This window comes from Equus caballus, chromosome 14 (genome assembly GCF_041296265.1).
Source record: "Equus caballus isolate H_3958 breed thoroughbred chromosome 14, TB-T2T, whole genome shotgun sequence".
In the NCBI taxonomy this organism is placed as follows: domain Eukaryota; kingdom Metazoa; phylum Chordata; class Mammalia; order Perissodactyla; family Equidae; genus Equus; species Equus caballus.
This window is the reverse complement of record NC_091697.1, coordinates 18,290,249-18,305,683: the sequence shown is the minus strand read 5'-3', so window position 1 is coordinate 18,305,683 and position 15,435 is coordinate 18,290,249. Positions and strand designations below refer to the sequence as shown.

At 49.5% G+C, this 15,435-nt stretch overlaps 1 protein-coding gene across 4 annotated transcripts in view; it reads right to left on the bottom strand.

Moving 5' to 3' along the window:
• Nucleotides 1-15,435, bottom strand: part of TBC1D9B (TBC1 domain family member 9B) — a 41,467-nt gene that overhangs the window by 11,150 nt on the left and 14,882 nt on the right. For all 4 annotated transcript variants that reach the window (XM_023617016.2, XM_023617018.2, XM_023617019.2 and 1 more), the window contains exons 7-11: nt 14,308-14,520; nt 3,583-3,744; nt 3,151-3,301; nt 2,429-2,643; nt 750-867 (exon numbers count right to left, since the gene is read on the bottom strand). In XM_023617016.2, coding sequence (XP_023472784.1) covers nt 750-867; nt 2,429-2,643; nt 3,151-3,301; nt 3,583-3,744; nt 14,308-14,520 — 859 coding nt within the window. The remainder of the gene's footprint in view (nt 1-749; nt 868-2,428; nt 2,644-3,150; nt 3,302-3,582; nt 3,745-14,307; nt 14,521-15,435) is intronic.

Genomic DNA, 15,435 nt, shown 5'->3' with positions numbered 1-15,435 from the left:
TCCCTGGCCAGTTCCACTTACACTGAGGGCTAGAGGGGGTGGGGTGGGGTGGAGAAAACAAGAAATAAAAGAACCCTGTGAGTTTCCTTTCTAAGCTTCCAAACCATTGTGTGAAAACAATGATTTCTTCCATTATTTTGGATTTTCTTTTGGGGAAGCACTCACTTCTCCCTAGAAGAGTCAGAAGTAAACCGTGGCCTCAGCAGGTTCTGTGTGTCCTGCCCTGAAGCTTGTGAACAGATGTGATTCTAAAGGACGCCAAGAGTGTAAACCCCAAAAACCAAACGGGAGGGGAAGGACATCTTAGAATCACAGACTTACATATGTAATTAAATACACTTGTAAGCCCATTTCTATTTACTAACACAGGCTGCAAGTTCATAGCAGCTGAACTGGGTATTAGGTACATGGAGGTGTACTATATGTGCTAGTTGCGATGTCTGAAATTTTCTACAGTAAAAAAGTTTGAGTTAGATGGATGGGAATTTAGGCCCCAAACCAACTTTCAGAAACCCGACTGCGTAACATCTAACTCTCGCTGCAGCCGCTCCTGAGGATCTGTACAAAGTCTGGGCGAGGCGACAGGTCGGGGTCTGGCTCTCTCCTTTCCAGCTGTGTGACCATTTCTCAGCTCCCTAATCTGTCGAATGAACCATGACGGTGCAGCCTGCAGCATGGCTGCGAGGCCCCTGAGAGCTCACGTGTGGGACGTGCTCGGCCAAGGGGAGCCGCCGGGCCACGGCACTCACCCACCACCCTGGTGTTGTAGTAGTCGGGCAGCATGCGTTCGCAGAGGGCCACCAGCAGCCAGAAGGCCTCCTCCTCGCTGCCATAGAGCAGGAGCACTGAGGTGACAATGTTCATGGCCTGCAGGCACAGAGATGGCGATGGGACATCAAGTAAAACTGTCCCCTCCTGCAAGGGACTTGCATGGCCTCACTCTACAAGCCAAGTCTGGCAATGACAAGTTGTCTCACCCAACTCTGGGCAATTTGCTAAAAGGCAATTTTCAGAAAATCAATTTGATAAAAACAGTCAGCCAAGTCCCTCAAATTAGGCCAGTGGGCACTGGGAAAACCATAAAGGTGGACATCAGCACGTGGCACTTCTTCAGAGTGGTGTCTGTGGTGTTGGAGGTGCGACCCGGGGCCCAGTGGACGTGTAAGCGAACTGTGTGGCAGAGCCCTGCACCCACGTGACAGCCCCAAGGCTGCAGGGACCACCCATAGCCTGAGCTGACAGTAAGGCCTGTAAGAAAAAGCTTCAGTGGTGGTAAATTATCTTAAAAATTATTTAAAGCCAGCACACTTGGCTTTCCATGCACTAGTAAGATGTCATGCAGAACCCTGGTCCTACAGAAAGTGATTTTGGGGGAGCTGGCCTGCTTCTCTGAAATCCGATGCCATCTATGGGAGAGAGAAAGCCATTCAACCTGTCCAGGAAAACGCCCACTGGATTGACAATCAAATGCTGCCAGAAATGCAAATCAAAACCACAACGAGATGCACCTCACACCATCAGGAGGGCTCCCATCACAAAACAGAAAATAACAAGACTGGTGAGGATGGGGAGAAATTGGGACACTGTGCATTGCTGGTGGGAATGTAAAATGTGCAGCTCCTGTGGAAAATGGTATGATAATTCCTTGAAAATTAAATATAGAATTATCATATGATCCAGATATTCCACTTCTGAGTATAAAGCCCAAAGAACAGAAAGCTGGGACACAAACGGATATTTGCACACTCATGTTCATAGCAGCATTTTGCACAGTAGCTAAAAGATGGGAGCAACCCAAGCATCCATTGACCAATGAATGGATAACAAAACGTGATCTATCCACACAGTGGAATATTATTCAGCTTTAAAATGGAAGGAGATCCTGACACCGGCTTCAACGTGGATGAACCTTGAGGACATTATGCTAATGAAATCAGCCAGCTACAAAAAGACAAAAACTGTACGATTCCACTCATATGAGGTCCCTAGAATAGTCAGATTCATAGAGACAGAAAGGAGAAGGGGGTTGTTTACTGGGTACGAGTGTTTCACTTTTGCAAGATGAAAAGAGTTCTGGAGACGGATGGTGGTGATGGCTGCATAACACTTAATGCCACTGAACTGCACACTTAAAAATGGTTAAGATGGTAAATTTTGTGTTACGTGCATTATACCAAACACACAAAAACATCAAATGCCTCTAGGATCCAGATCAGAAGCACATAGAAAACAACTTAATATATGGCATGGGGATGAGGTGAGCAATGAATATTGTTCTTAATTACATCTTTTTCTGTGGTGAGGCTTCTGCTGCAGGGAACAAGGCTCGATAGCAGATGTGTGAGGCCACCACTCAGGCTCACGGGGACCTGCTCCTCTGAGCCTCTGGTGCAGATGCTGCCTCTGGGCCCCCACTAAACCCCCTTACCTGGCAATAGCCGATGGTGGGGTTTCGGAAAGCGTAGGCAGTTAGCACCCGCCGGAGTGCGGCGATCCCGAGCTCGTTCTGGAAGGCGGGGTGCTCAGGCATGGAGCGGTGGAGGTCTCGCTCGATCTCTTCCGTGGCCAGGCTATACTTCCCGGTGGACTCTTCCACCAGCTCAGCGTAGTAGCCGGGGTGAGTCACCATCTCATTCCAGGCCCCTGCGGAGACACAGCCGGCAGTTGCCTCTCTCCTCCTCCTTTCCTGGGACTTTGGGGGCAATGATAGGACAGGTTGGAGACCTGATGTACCACAGAGAAGTGGAACTGTGGGGCCAGTTATAAGATATGAGACAAAAGTTCCCTCGTGACTGCCCCTGGGAGGGGTCGCTCCGCCCAAGTTCGAATGGCTGACATGCCCTCTTCCTGAAACCTTCCCAGAGGCCAAGAGTATAAATGTTGTCAGAATCTGTCCCAAGAAAAGGAGGCCTCAGGGGGGTGTCCTCCCACTGCAGGCGGGAAGGCATTACCTGGTGACGGCACCCCACCCTTGGCATCTGCTCCCCAGGTTGTCCCTCCTGGTGTGGGCCCACACAAGGCCCCTCACAGCTGAACCCCACTTCTGCCCTGTAAAGGCCTGGCAGGTCCTGCTTGGCTGACCGAGGAGGCCCAGGAGTCAGCCGAGCTCCCACACAGAGGCCGTGGAGGCTGTGCCTCCAGGCAGCTCACCAGAGAAGAGGAGCCATAGCTCGCCCCGGAGGCTCTCAGGGATGCCCTTCAGCACCAGCTCCCGTGTTCTGGTCGTGCGGTACATGCACATGCCGCGCCCGTACTCAAAGAAGTGAATGTTCCACGACTCCTCTTTCATCTTCTCCTTGGCCTGGGGGAAAAGCAAACCGGCATCTGTGGGCTCAAGCACCGCTGCCTCACCGGTGCACCCGGGCCACCGAGGCCTGGTGGACAGGGCTGCCTCCATCTCGAGTGCTGACTGGCCATCTCTGATTTCCCAGGGCTCATGGCAAGATGCCAGGAGCCCAGGCTGGGCTGAGCATCGCACCGCCCTCAGGCATCAGGAGGATGGCCTCCCTGCAGAGGCCCAAAGCCCATGGTGACCGGCAGGAAGGCATGAGGCCACAGCTGGCCGGCCTCCCCCAGGCTTACCCCTTTGGCCCCCAGATCCTCCATGCTCCCGCTTCTCTGGAAGAGCTTGAGCAGGCCCTGGGAAGTGGTGGGCGCCTGCTGCGCACAGGAGCTCTGATGGCCACCGAGGGGTGAGGTCGGGCTGGCAGGCTGTTCTGATGCTGCCTCAGGAGCTGGGGATGCCTAGAAAATACAACACGGGCAGGAAAGCACAGAACAAAACGAGTGAGCTGCTCATGGGGCCTCTGATGTGCATGCCAGTCACAGAGCTGGACCCCCACCCACGGGGCAGATGGCAGTGGGAAGGCAACACTTAGTCTGGCCAAGCAGGAGGCTATGTGGCAGCCCAGCCCTACCTCTTCTCCAGCCAGCTGGACAGCTACACTGTCCTCCCTTCAGCATGCCCACCCACGCTAGCTAGTTTCTCATGAGGAGGGTTCTGGGGCCCATCCTGCCAGGCCCTCTCCCAGGGAGACTGGGCCCAGGAGACGCCCTGGGTGCCCCCTCCTGAACGCGTGCGCCCCCTACAGAGCCTGGCTGGCAGCGCCGGCAGCTCACAGCGGGCAGGCCACCTGGCGCATTGCTCCCTGGGGCACCTTCTCTGCTCCAGCCTCTGGGGTGCAGAGTCTGAGCATGTGGCCTCTGGCCATGGTGACCGGCTCAGGTTGGGACTGTTGGGAAAAAGCACTGGGCCCCCAACGGAGCCCAGCACCGAGCCACATGGGGAAAGCGGAGCAGAGGCGGGGTGACGTCGGGGCAGATCCCCCAGCATCGTCTCGATCTGACAGCCTGCCCTTTCCAGACTGACTGAGTCCTAACTGAGGTGACCCCTCCTGTGGGTACCCTCAGTGATGCTGAGTGAGGAAAGAATCTTCTCTCCCTCGGCCTATCCATTCACTGTGCTCGCAAGGGCTCCTTGAAGAAGAAGGGGCTCCTAGACCCTCCAAGGGCTGGTCACTGCCCGCAAGACTCCCAGAGGTCCATCTTCCTCTGACCAGCCCACATGCCTGATGTGTGGTGTGGCCTGCAGTGGCCACATCACCTCTTTGCTCTGGATACTCGTGCCAGCTCACGACCGAGTTCTCCTCAACAGTCAGCTGTGTTTTCCAACAAGGCTGCCAGGGCTTTGAGGGTGAAGATAAAGACACAGACCTAGAGCTGGGTGTGTGGGGAGGGGTCCCTGCCTGGGGACCACCTCTGCTATGGGATGCTTCCCCCAAAGGTCTAATAAGCAGGGCGCTGCGTTAGAGGAGGGCCTAGTAGGGCTGTAGGCCCCTCCCCAGTGTAGGAGCCTGGGGAGCTGCTTTCCACCGCACAGACGGCCAGAGGACAAGAGAAATGAGCCCCGGGGGTGCTGTGAGAACTTCCCAGGAGGACAATGTGGGGCTGGCAGAAGGAAAGAGGGAGCATTCAGGACAAAGGTCTGCAAAGAAGCCCTGACCTTCAGGATCTTTATTCCGACTTTCTGGAGCCATGCCCCTAGCCCTCACCCTGCCAGCAGGTCAGCAGGTAAGTTCCTAACCTGACCCCCAGGGAGGAGGTCTGGAGCTGGAATGCAAACCCAGCTCCTCAGGAAAGCACCTGTGCCCCTTCAGGCACAGTGTGGGTGATACCTGACACCTGCCCTCTGCTCACATAGCCCCTGGGCTGTGTTCTGCCTGCAGGCACCTGACTTCTAGGTGAGCTCACTGGCAACAGCCTGTGCAGGGAGCTTGTCTCTTGGCCTGGGGGGTTAAGGGGGTCCAGAGCTGGCACCTACTCTGTCTGTTCTCCCCGTAGCTCCCTCCCTGAGTGCCCACTGGCAGGAGCACTGCTCTTGGGTGGACACTGGTCATTGGCTCCCTGGAACTCACTTCCCCTTTTACCAGCAGCAGCTCTCCATTTTCACCTGGGGGCACATCTTTATCTGCTCTGGTCCAATGCTTTGTGGGCTCTGAAGGCCTGGAGTGATGGCCCGAGCTAATTAGCATTTCCCACCCTGAATTCAGGGGGCTCCGGGGTGCTGCGTCAGCCAGTCACCAGCGAGGAAATGCAGTGGTGACTCTACGGGAAATGTTGGGATGAGCCAAAGAGGATGCAGGAGCTGCTGCCACCATCCTGGTACCATACATGGCCTGGGAATGACACTCTCTTGGCAGAAAGCCACATCCAGTTGGCGAGAGGCTGGCTCCGAAGAGGGGTGGCAGGCCGCACAGACTTCTCGGCTTCATAGGCTAGTGAGCCCCCTTTGGCGTGCTGCAGCCTGGGCTGGGTTTCCTGCCTTTGCGCTCTCCTGTGGGCTCTGATCTCCCTGGCCATGGTCCCATCCACCAGGGCAGGGGCAGCGGCGATGGACGCATTCCTGTAACACTCCCCTTCTCTGTGCTCCTTACGTGAGAAGCCTTGCCAAGATTGTGATGATCTCACAGGGAACACATGTTAAACTCATCAAACTGTACTCTCCAATAGGTACAGCACATTGCATGTCCACTTCACCTCAGTAGAACTGTTCTTAATAAAAAGGGGGAATAAAGAGAACTCTGCTAGGTTCACGCCCACAGGCCACCCCTGTGCACCTGGCTGGTGTTTTACAAATGGATTTTGGGTCCACTAGAGTACATTTTCATGACAAACTGCTGGCACCCAGAGGGCACGACCCCAGTCCAGACCAACAGCACCCTCATGCTGAGATTCTGCTTCCCACCCAAAGTTCTCCAAAGGCATATGGACACAAATGGACTTCCAGGCCACAGAGAACCTCAGAGAATCAGAAATCTCAGTGCCAGAAAGGAGACTGCCTCAAGAATGAGACTCAGCAGTACCCACGGTGCAGGGACGGGCCGTCCCGGCGTGACACAAGCTTGCAGGCCATGCCACCCGGGAATCCTGCATTCCCCAGGCCAGGCCCTCTCCCCTTCCTCTAGGGAACCATCACACACAGTTGTTCAGGGCAAACCTCCCGGACCGCCTGCACTCCTCACTTCTACGGAACAAGATTTCTGTGTAACTGAGCAAGCAGGAGCAATCTGAGGACCGCTCACGGCCACCCCACCTGCCCACCTGCCCGCACCTTGGCTGTGCATGCCAGGCCCGCTCCTCCCACCTCCAGGGCCCTCCTCAAGCACCTGCCCCTCCCCTGGACTCATTCCTGTCAGCACAGAACCGTGCTGTCGTTGTCCCTATAAACTCTCCTTTTTCTTCGGCTTTGTGAAAGTCCATCCAGCTGTACACTGAGAATCATGCGTTCAGTGTATATACATTATACCTCAAGTAAAAAGGGATGCTCCCAGCGCCCCCCCGCCCCAAAGTGACGCTGGTATTCTCAGGTGACCTTTATACAAAATTTCTTGAGAGAGTTGCCTAAACCCACTGTATGCTTTCCCCTCTCAAGTTTCTTCCGGTCTGTCAGAGTGCCTGTGTATGCTGACAACCATCTCTGTACCTAGCACCTGGGCGCCTCTGTTCAGGAGCTGTTGAGTCTTACTATGGCAACGCTAAAGTCAGCAGGCAGCCCTCTCCTTCCCCTGCCAATGTGTACGTTAGCGTGATGTAGTTTGACTCTTAGTTAATAACGCGATCAATGAGTGCATGCTACTTCCCACACCTTTTCTCCCACGTTTTCACTGTACTCTAGCTCCGTAATCTGAGCAAATAAAGTCACATACTACATATCACCTCTCTCCTCCTGATCTGGTCTTATTTCTACCATAAATACATTCAGTGTTCACCCCTGACCTTCTGCCAGAGCTTCTCTAACCGTTTCTTGGTTGTCTGAAGGTTGCTCTCTATTAGATTCCCCAAAGCTGATTCCAGACCCCTGGAATCCCTGTGTGTTCCTGCCTGCCTGTGGTCCTTCGCCTGAGGGCAGTTTGCTGGATACAAAATTCTTGGGTCATAGCTTTTTAAAATTGTGTATCTTACAAATGTCACTCTTCGTATAAAACGTTGCTATCAAAGTCTGATGCCTCTCTGGTTTTCATTCCTTTAATGACTTGGTCTTTTTTGACTGGTTGCCCCAAATTTTTTTAATCTTTGAAGTCCAATAGTTTTACTAGATTCTATCTCAGTATTGCTGATTCTGTACTGATTTTCCCAGATGTACAACATGCCCTTCTACCATGCAGGTTCAATCTTCTTTTGTGTTCAGAAATGTTTTCTTGACTATTAGTTTCTATCAGTTGCTATTCCACAGCTTTAGTTTCCTTTTTTTGGGGAACTACATTATACATAAGTTAGATCTTCTTCCCCTGGCTTCTTTATCGCTTCTCTTGACTATTTTTCCCTCTTTCTCTATTTGTTGGAATTTCTTTCTACTCCATTTCCTCCCATCTCTTCCTTATCCCTTAATGGATTTCTGTGGGGTCCATTTATTCTTGCGTTCTTGCTTATATGACATTCATTTCTGAAATATTTCTGTACTTTTTCTTCTTTCCTGACACCTGTCAACTCTCTTTTCACATTTTTCTGTTGACTAGTCACTTTATTTTTGACCTTTCTAATAATTCTTATTTATACCATTCTTTAGTAGTTTCCAGCATTTTTCTAATTATTTTTAGATCATTTTGAAATATTAGGGTACAGTTTTCTGGTGTGCTTTCATTGTCTGTGAAAGGTTATTTGGCTGGTGTTTTCCCCTGCAGTACCTTTCTATAGAATGTGATGATGACTTTCTCTGTTGCTCACGTGTAAATGGCATGAATTTTTCTGTACTTTCAGGAGGACGTTGTACATATGGGATAGATGTGGGTCAGGGTGGCTTTCCCAATTGCACGGTTTGAGGATCTGTCTGCTGTCGTCTCTCTGTGTAGCCCTCTTCCAGGACTTCCTGAGGTCCATCCCCTCTAGTGACGGAAGCTTCTCTCTCTCCCCTTCACCGCTCAGGCTTCCTGCCCTGCTTGGTCCAAGCTCTTTTTTTCTCAGGGATCCTCTTTCCTTTGGAAGGGAGTTTTTGTTGGGTGTTTCAGATCCTCAAGTGCTTGGGCGTAGCATCCTCTGATCTTTGCTCATCCGTTAGTGGATTTCCATGTTTCGTTTTGTTCACTTATCTGTAAACTGGAGCCTGAAAAATCTGCTCGCAGTTTCTCTGGTTGTTTCTCAGATTCACTTGCTGAGGTTTCTGTTTAGTGAGTCATCTCGGGGTGGGGGTGGCGGGTGTTTTTGGTGATTCTGGAATTCCCAACTCCTAGGTCTGTCAGACCCTCTTCCTCTCCCCTCCACTCCCTCCGCGCAGCTCCTCATTCTCTGTCTGGACAGACTGTTGCTGCAGTTGGTGGTCTGACCCACCGACTTGCAGGCTGGGGCTTGTGAGATGCCTTTCACCTGGTTTTGTTGAAAACGTTGCTATGGTCTTTTCTTTTACTCTTGAAGTTGCTCTGTGCATCTTTATGAGGAAATCTGGTAAGATTTTTAAATTACTCTGCCACTGCCACCTTGTCCCAGTTGAAGGCCACTCCAATCAGCCTTTTCTTCCTGTCTTTCCATGGAACAACTCTTGTCAAGGCCACCAGGGCCTCCTTGCCATCTCCAGTGGTTAGGTCTTAGTTCTCACTGTTCTTGACCTCAAACTTCATACATCTAAAATGGAATTCTTCCAAACCTGCTCTTCCTGCATCTTCTCCCTGTCGTTAAATGGTCATTCTTTTCTCTAAGCTGCTCAGGCCAAAACCACAGCATCATCTTTTTGTAAACCCCACTCTTTCTTCCATTTCTTACATCTAATCCATCAGTTCTCAGATCTGCCTTCAAAATGTAGCCTATACACTAACACTGAAACATCCAAAAAGGAAATTAAGAAAATAGTTCCATTTACAATAGCCCCCAAAAGAATAAAGTACTTAGGAATAAACTTAACCATGGAGGTGAAAGAGTTGTACACTGAAAACTACAAAACACTGCTGAAAAAAATTAAAGAAGATCCAAATAAATGGAAGGACATCCCATGTTCATGGATAGATTAGAAGATTTAATATCGTTAAAATGTCAGTACTACTCAAAGTGATCCACAGATTCAGTGCTATTCCCTATTAAAATCCCAACAGTGTTTTTTACAGAAATAAATACATCCTAAAATTCACATGGAATCCAAGGGATCTCGAACAGCCAAAACAATCTTGGAAAAAGAATGAAGTTCAAAGTCTCGTACTTTCTGATTTAAAAATTTACTGTAAAGCTACAGTAGTTAAAACAGTGTGGTATTACTGTAAAGATAGACATATAGACCAAGGGAATAGAACTGAGATCCCAGAAATGAAAACTTGAATATATGGTAAAAAATTTTCGACAAGGGTGTCAAGATTACTCAATGGGGAGTGGATGGTTTTTACACATGGTGTTGGGAAAACTGGATATCCATATGCAAAATGATGAAGTTGGACCCTTACCTCACACCATACACAAAAATTGACTCAAAATGGAGCAAAGACCTAAATGTAAGAACTAAAACTATAAAACTCTTAAAACAAAACATAGTGTAAAAGCTTCATGATATTAGATTGGCAATTATTTCTTGGATATGACATCAAAAGCATAAGTAATAAAAGAAAAACAGATAAATTGCACTACATAAAAATTAAAAACTCATGTGCACCAAAGGATACAAATCATCAGAATGAGAAGGCGACTCAAGGAATGGGAGAAAATACTTACAAATCATATATCTGATAAGAGGTTAATATCCAGAATATATAAAAAACTTCTACAACTCCCCAACAAAAACAAGCAACCTGGTTAAAAAAATAGGCAAAGGACTTGAATAGACATTTCTACAAAGCGGATATACAAATGGCCAACAAGACATGGAAAGATGCTCAACATCACCAATCACTGGGGAAAGGCAAATCAAAATTACAATGAGATATCACTTAATGTCCATTAGAATGGCTACTGTAAAGAAAACCAACCAGAAAATAACAGGTGTTGGCATGGATGGGGAGAAATTGGAACCCTTCTGCATTGCTGGTAGGCATGTACAATGGTGCAGCCACATGGAAGATGGTACGGCAATTCCTCAAAATACTAAACATTGAATTAGCATTTGAGGGGCCGGGCCAGTGGTGCAGCAGTTAAGTTTGCACATTCCGCTTTGGTGGCCCAGGGTTTGCCAGTTTGGATCCCAGGCACAGACCTACGCACCACTTATCAAGCCATGCTGTAGCAGGCATCCCACATACAAAATGGAGGAAGATGGGCACAGATGTTAGCTCAGGGCCAATCTTCCTCAGCAAAAAGAGGAGGGCTGGTGGTGGATGTTAGCTCAGGGCCAATCTTTCTCACGGAAAAAAAAAAAGTGAATTAGCATTTGACCCAGCAATTCCACTTCTGGGTATATCCCTAAAAGAACTGAAAGTAGAGTCTTGAAGAGATGCTTGTACCCACACATTCATAGCAGCATTATTCACAATAGCCAAAAGGTAGAAGCAACCCAAGTGTCCATCAGTGGATGAATGGATAAACAAAACGTGGTCTATATATACAACAGAATATCATTCAGCCATAAAAAGGAAAGAAATTCTGATACATGCTACAACATGGATGAACTCTGAGGATATTACGTTAAGCGAAACAAGCCAGTCACAAAAGGACAAATACGGTATGATTCCTCTTACATGAGGTCCCTAGAGTAGTCAAGTTCATAGAGACAGAAAGGAGAATGGTGGGTGCCAGGGGTTGGGGGAGGGTGGTCTGGGGAGTTTGTGTTTAATGGGTCCAGAGTTTCAGTTTTCCAAGATGAAAAGAGTTCTGGAGATGGATGGTGGTGATGGTTGTACAACCGTGTGTATGTGCTTGATGCCACTGAATGGTACACTTAAAAATGGTTAACTTTATGTTATGTGTATTTTACCACAATAAAAATATATAAATATATGTATATATATACACATATCCTGAATTGGACCAATTCTCACCAACCTTGCTACCATTGCTACCACCCTTGACCAAGACCCTATCATCCTATGTCCTGACTACTGCAACAGCCTTCCAACTCATCTCTGCTTCTATTCTTGCCACTCTCAAGTCCAGCTCTGTCCAAGAGAAATATAATGAGAACCAGATACATAATTTAAAATTTTCTAGTAGCCACATTAAAAAACATGAAAGAAATTGGTGAAAACTAATTTTAATAATAAATTTTATTTGATCCAATATACCCAAAACACTATTTCAACATGGAATCAATGTAAAAAATGATCAAAATGTTTTACATTCTCTTTTTCATACTGAATCTTCAAGTTCTGGCATGTAGTTTATACTTGTAGCACATTTCAATTTGGACCAGCTGCATTTCAGGTGCTCAAGTGTGGCTTCTGTAGTGGACAGCTGCGCCTCAAATTGATTCTCAATATGGTGGCCAGACTAATTCGATTAAAACATAAATAGATTGTGTCTCTCCTCAGGTCAAAACCCTCGAACAGCTTCCCATCTCACTCTGAGTCAAAGCTAAGCGCTTACAAAGGCCTACAGGCTTCACACGATCTGGCTTCCTGCGTGCTCTCTCATCTCACCTCCGACACTGGTCTCATTTCTCTTACTAGCCTGTACCCAGTCAATCTTGCCTCCAGGCCTCTGTACCTGCTATTCCCTCTATCTCGAACACCCTTTCCCCACATACGTTATGGCTTGGTCCTTTACTTCTTTCAAGTTCCTGCTCAAATGCCACTTGATCAGGGAGGCTGCCCACAAACAAAATAGATCGAAGACAGCCCCTCCTTCCCAGCACTCCCAAGCCCTTGTCCCACTTTACTTGTATCCATGACCCTTACCACTCCCTGACCTCCTGGATGTTCATATGCTGTCTATCTGTCTCTCTCAGCAGAACATAAGCTCTGAGAGGCATGGATTTTGTCTACTCTGTTCACTGTTGTAATCTTGGTGCCTAGAACAGCACCTGGGACCTAACGGGAGGGAACAGAAATGTGTGAGGGGAACCAATGGAGAGCACTTGGAAGGGGCCACAGTGCTCACTCTGGCCTGTCAGCCCTGTCATTTGTGGTGTTGGGCCTCATAAAGGCAGCTCAACAGTCCTGCTCATGTCCCTTTTCACCCAATCTAACCTCATTCTTTCTCGAAATCCCAGATCAAGCCCAGGCCCCCCTAAGAAACCCTTCTTAACGTCTCCAGTGCACATAGATTCTGCCTGGCTCCTTCCCATCCACTCCTTATCTACTGAATAACTTCTGAGCATTGATTACAGGGGTGGAAAGTTTAAAGGCCTTCGTGGGCCAACCAGGTGGGGCTCTGGGGAGCTGGAGGGCACGTGCCACCACTTGGTTCCAATGCTACCCAGTGTGAATGAGGGCCCGTAATGCCAGGGCTGCTGCTTTTTCCAGAGAAACCAGATATATGGATTTTTATATGGACTCTTCTAAGCATGAAGTGTTTTCACAAATTCAGACTGACCAACAGCAAACACATCTTGTCATATCAAGAAGCAAGGAAGTGAGCAAACATGGCCAGGGTTGTGCCAAAAAGAGTCAGGTGCCAAGCTGAACAAGCTCCCTCTGGTCACGGATGGACTGAGGATAATAACTGTCATGGATCAAAAAATGTCAAGTTGCTTAAATCTGTAAGTTCATATATAATTACACTGAAAAATAAACATAAAAATGAATTGGTCACCTTTGGAGGATACTAGAAAAGCAACTTATCATTTTAACAACTGGTGAATAAAAGGAAAGAACAAAAGATTTACTCTGCCTTTCCTATCTGAACTGTGCCTCAGGCAGCCGAGCGGGTGAGGAGGGCAGTTTCTCAGCAGGAAAGGGCTCCGGCTAATAAACAGAAGGAGTGATAGCATTAGGGAGCCATCACCTTGCAGCCCTACTGAATTGCTGGATCTGGCAGTGCACCTCCACAAGCTGTACCAGCACACGAGATGACCAGGGGTTGGATACCCCTTGGTGGGAGCACACAGCACCTTAATCCTGCTCAAGAAGACCTGCCCCCCAAACACAAACAACTGAACCTGAATCTGACGTGGATCTCACTACTCAACCACCAACTCACAGGAAACAGGGACAAAGGGAGCCGATACATGCCTCCAGGGGAAGCAACCAGCAAAAACTGGACTGTGAGAACCTTCACAGCAAAAATGACCCGATTCCTGCAACAAAATACTGCAAGAAAAAGAGAAAGAGCTCAGGGGAGCAGACGTCTGTAGATAGAAGGGATTTATGGGACATATCAACCAACAGTAATGTCTGCACAACCTCTGTGTACCTCAATTCAAATGGCACACCTGCATGTGGGAAATGTGAGCACAAGTATTTCATAGTAAGGAATTATTATTAAGTTTGTTGGTATAATAATATTACACTGAAGTCTTTAAAAAGGGGGTCTTTCCCTATAAGAACCTCAGACTAAAAACAGACAGGAGAAACCCCAGTTGAACGAAGCCGAGCCGGATGGGCCTGAACAGCACGGCTCCTGCTCTCCGAGCACAGACATCCTCAAGGGACGAAGCGAAGATGGCTGGTCAGCCAGAGGCTCTGTATGTGAATGGGACTCATGGCAGGCAGGTGATGCTCAGGACTGGGGTGCATGGCGGGGTGGAGAGGCATGTGACCTGGGGCAATGTGTGTGTGGCCCAGCCACCTGAGATGGGGACTGGGTTAGGCTCTCCACCCAGCACCCAGTAGGACCCTGCCTAGCCCACGGCCCACAGCAGACCTCACAGGGGGCAGGCTGCAGCACAGATGCTGATGGCTGCCACAGCTCTTCTCCTGGCCCTGACTCCCCTGCAACCCCGCTGCTCCCAAGGGGTCCCCTCACCTCTGGGGCCGGGTCCATGGCACTGGTGTTCCTCCCCCTGCCGCTGCTGCCTGGCTGCCTGGACGGTGTCCTCTGGAGGAAGTCAGAGATCTTCTGAACCAGGAAGCCACGGTCTCTCAGGTTGGCAAAGAGGAAGGTCATTTTGCTCCTGGTGCTAATAGACAGAGGGCTGGGCAAGACACTGGAACTGTCGGCTTTTTCGACAATGGTCACCTAAGAAGGCAAAGACAGTTTAGGTGTATCTTGGGACGTGGAGCTGGGCAGTTTTGTGAATATGAGAGCACAGCAGCCTCAGATGGTCCTCTCTGGGGCACAGTGCAGGGAGTGGATGGGGGGGCTCTCCGGGCCCAACCTGACTCATATTCTGACTTTGCCACTTGCTGCTGGTGACCTTGAGCAAGTTCCGTGCATGTCTAAGCTCGTTTTTCACCGTCGGTGGGGGTGAGCACATCAGCCTTGCAGGACTGTCATGAAGATGAAGATGCAGAACGTAAAGTGCTGAGCCCAGCTACTGGTCCTTCTGGCTTCCCAAAGATGGCCAGTTTTCCCCCACGCTGAAACACGCAGAGGAGCCCACCCTGCACAGCCGTCCTAAGCACTGGTGCCCAGAACACCTGCTGACAGGTGTGTCCTCGGCCTGGCTCTGACCCCAAGGCATGCAGACAGAGCAGCAAGCCATGGAAGACACAGCATGGTCTTCAGGGGGCGCCTCTGCAGAGCCTACAGCCCAGGGTGGGGGCAGAAAATGGGCATGCAAATGAAGCACAGTCACCAGGGCTGAGTAGGGAGGCCGCTGGGCTGCTTCGCGCTGAAGGCTCCTCTGGGCAGATAGCAACTGAGCTGAGACCTGGTGCAGCCAGGTGAGGAACTGGGGCAGAGGGCTGGCAACCACCCTGAGAAGGGGCCGGACTGGCCAGATGGACAAGGAAAGGCTGGAGAAGCTGGGGCAGACTGAGTGAGGGTGGGTGGGATGGGGCTTGTGAGTGTGTATACATATGTGAGTGTGTAGGTGTGTGTGAATGTATGCGTAAGAGCATGTATACGTGTGTATGTGTGTGCATGCGCGCATGTGCATACGTGGCATGTATGTGCGGTGCATATGTGTACACGTGCATGTGTGTATGTATG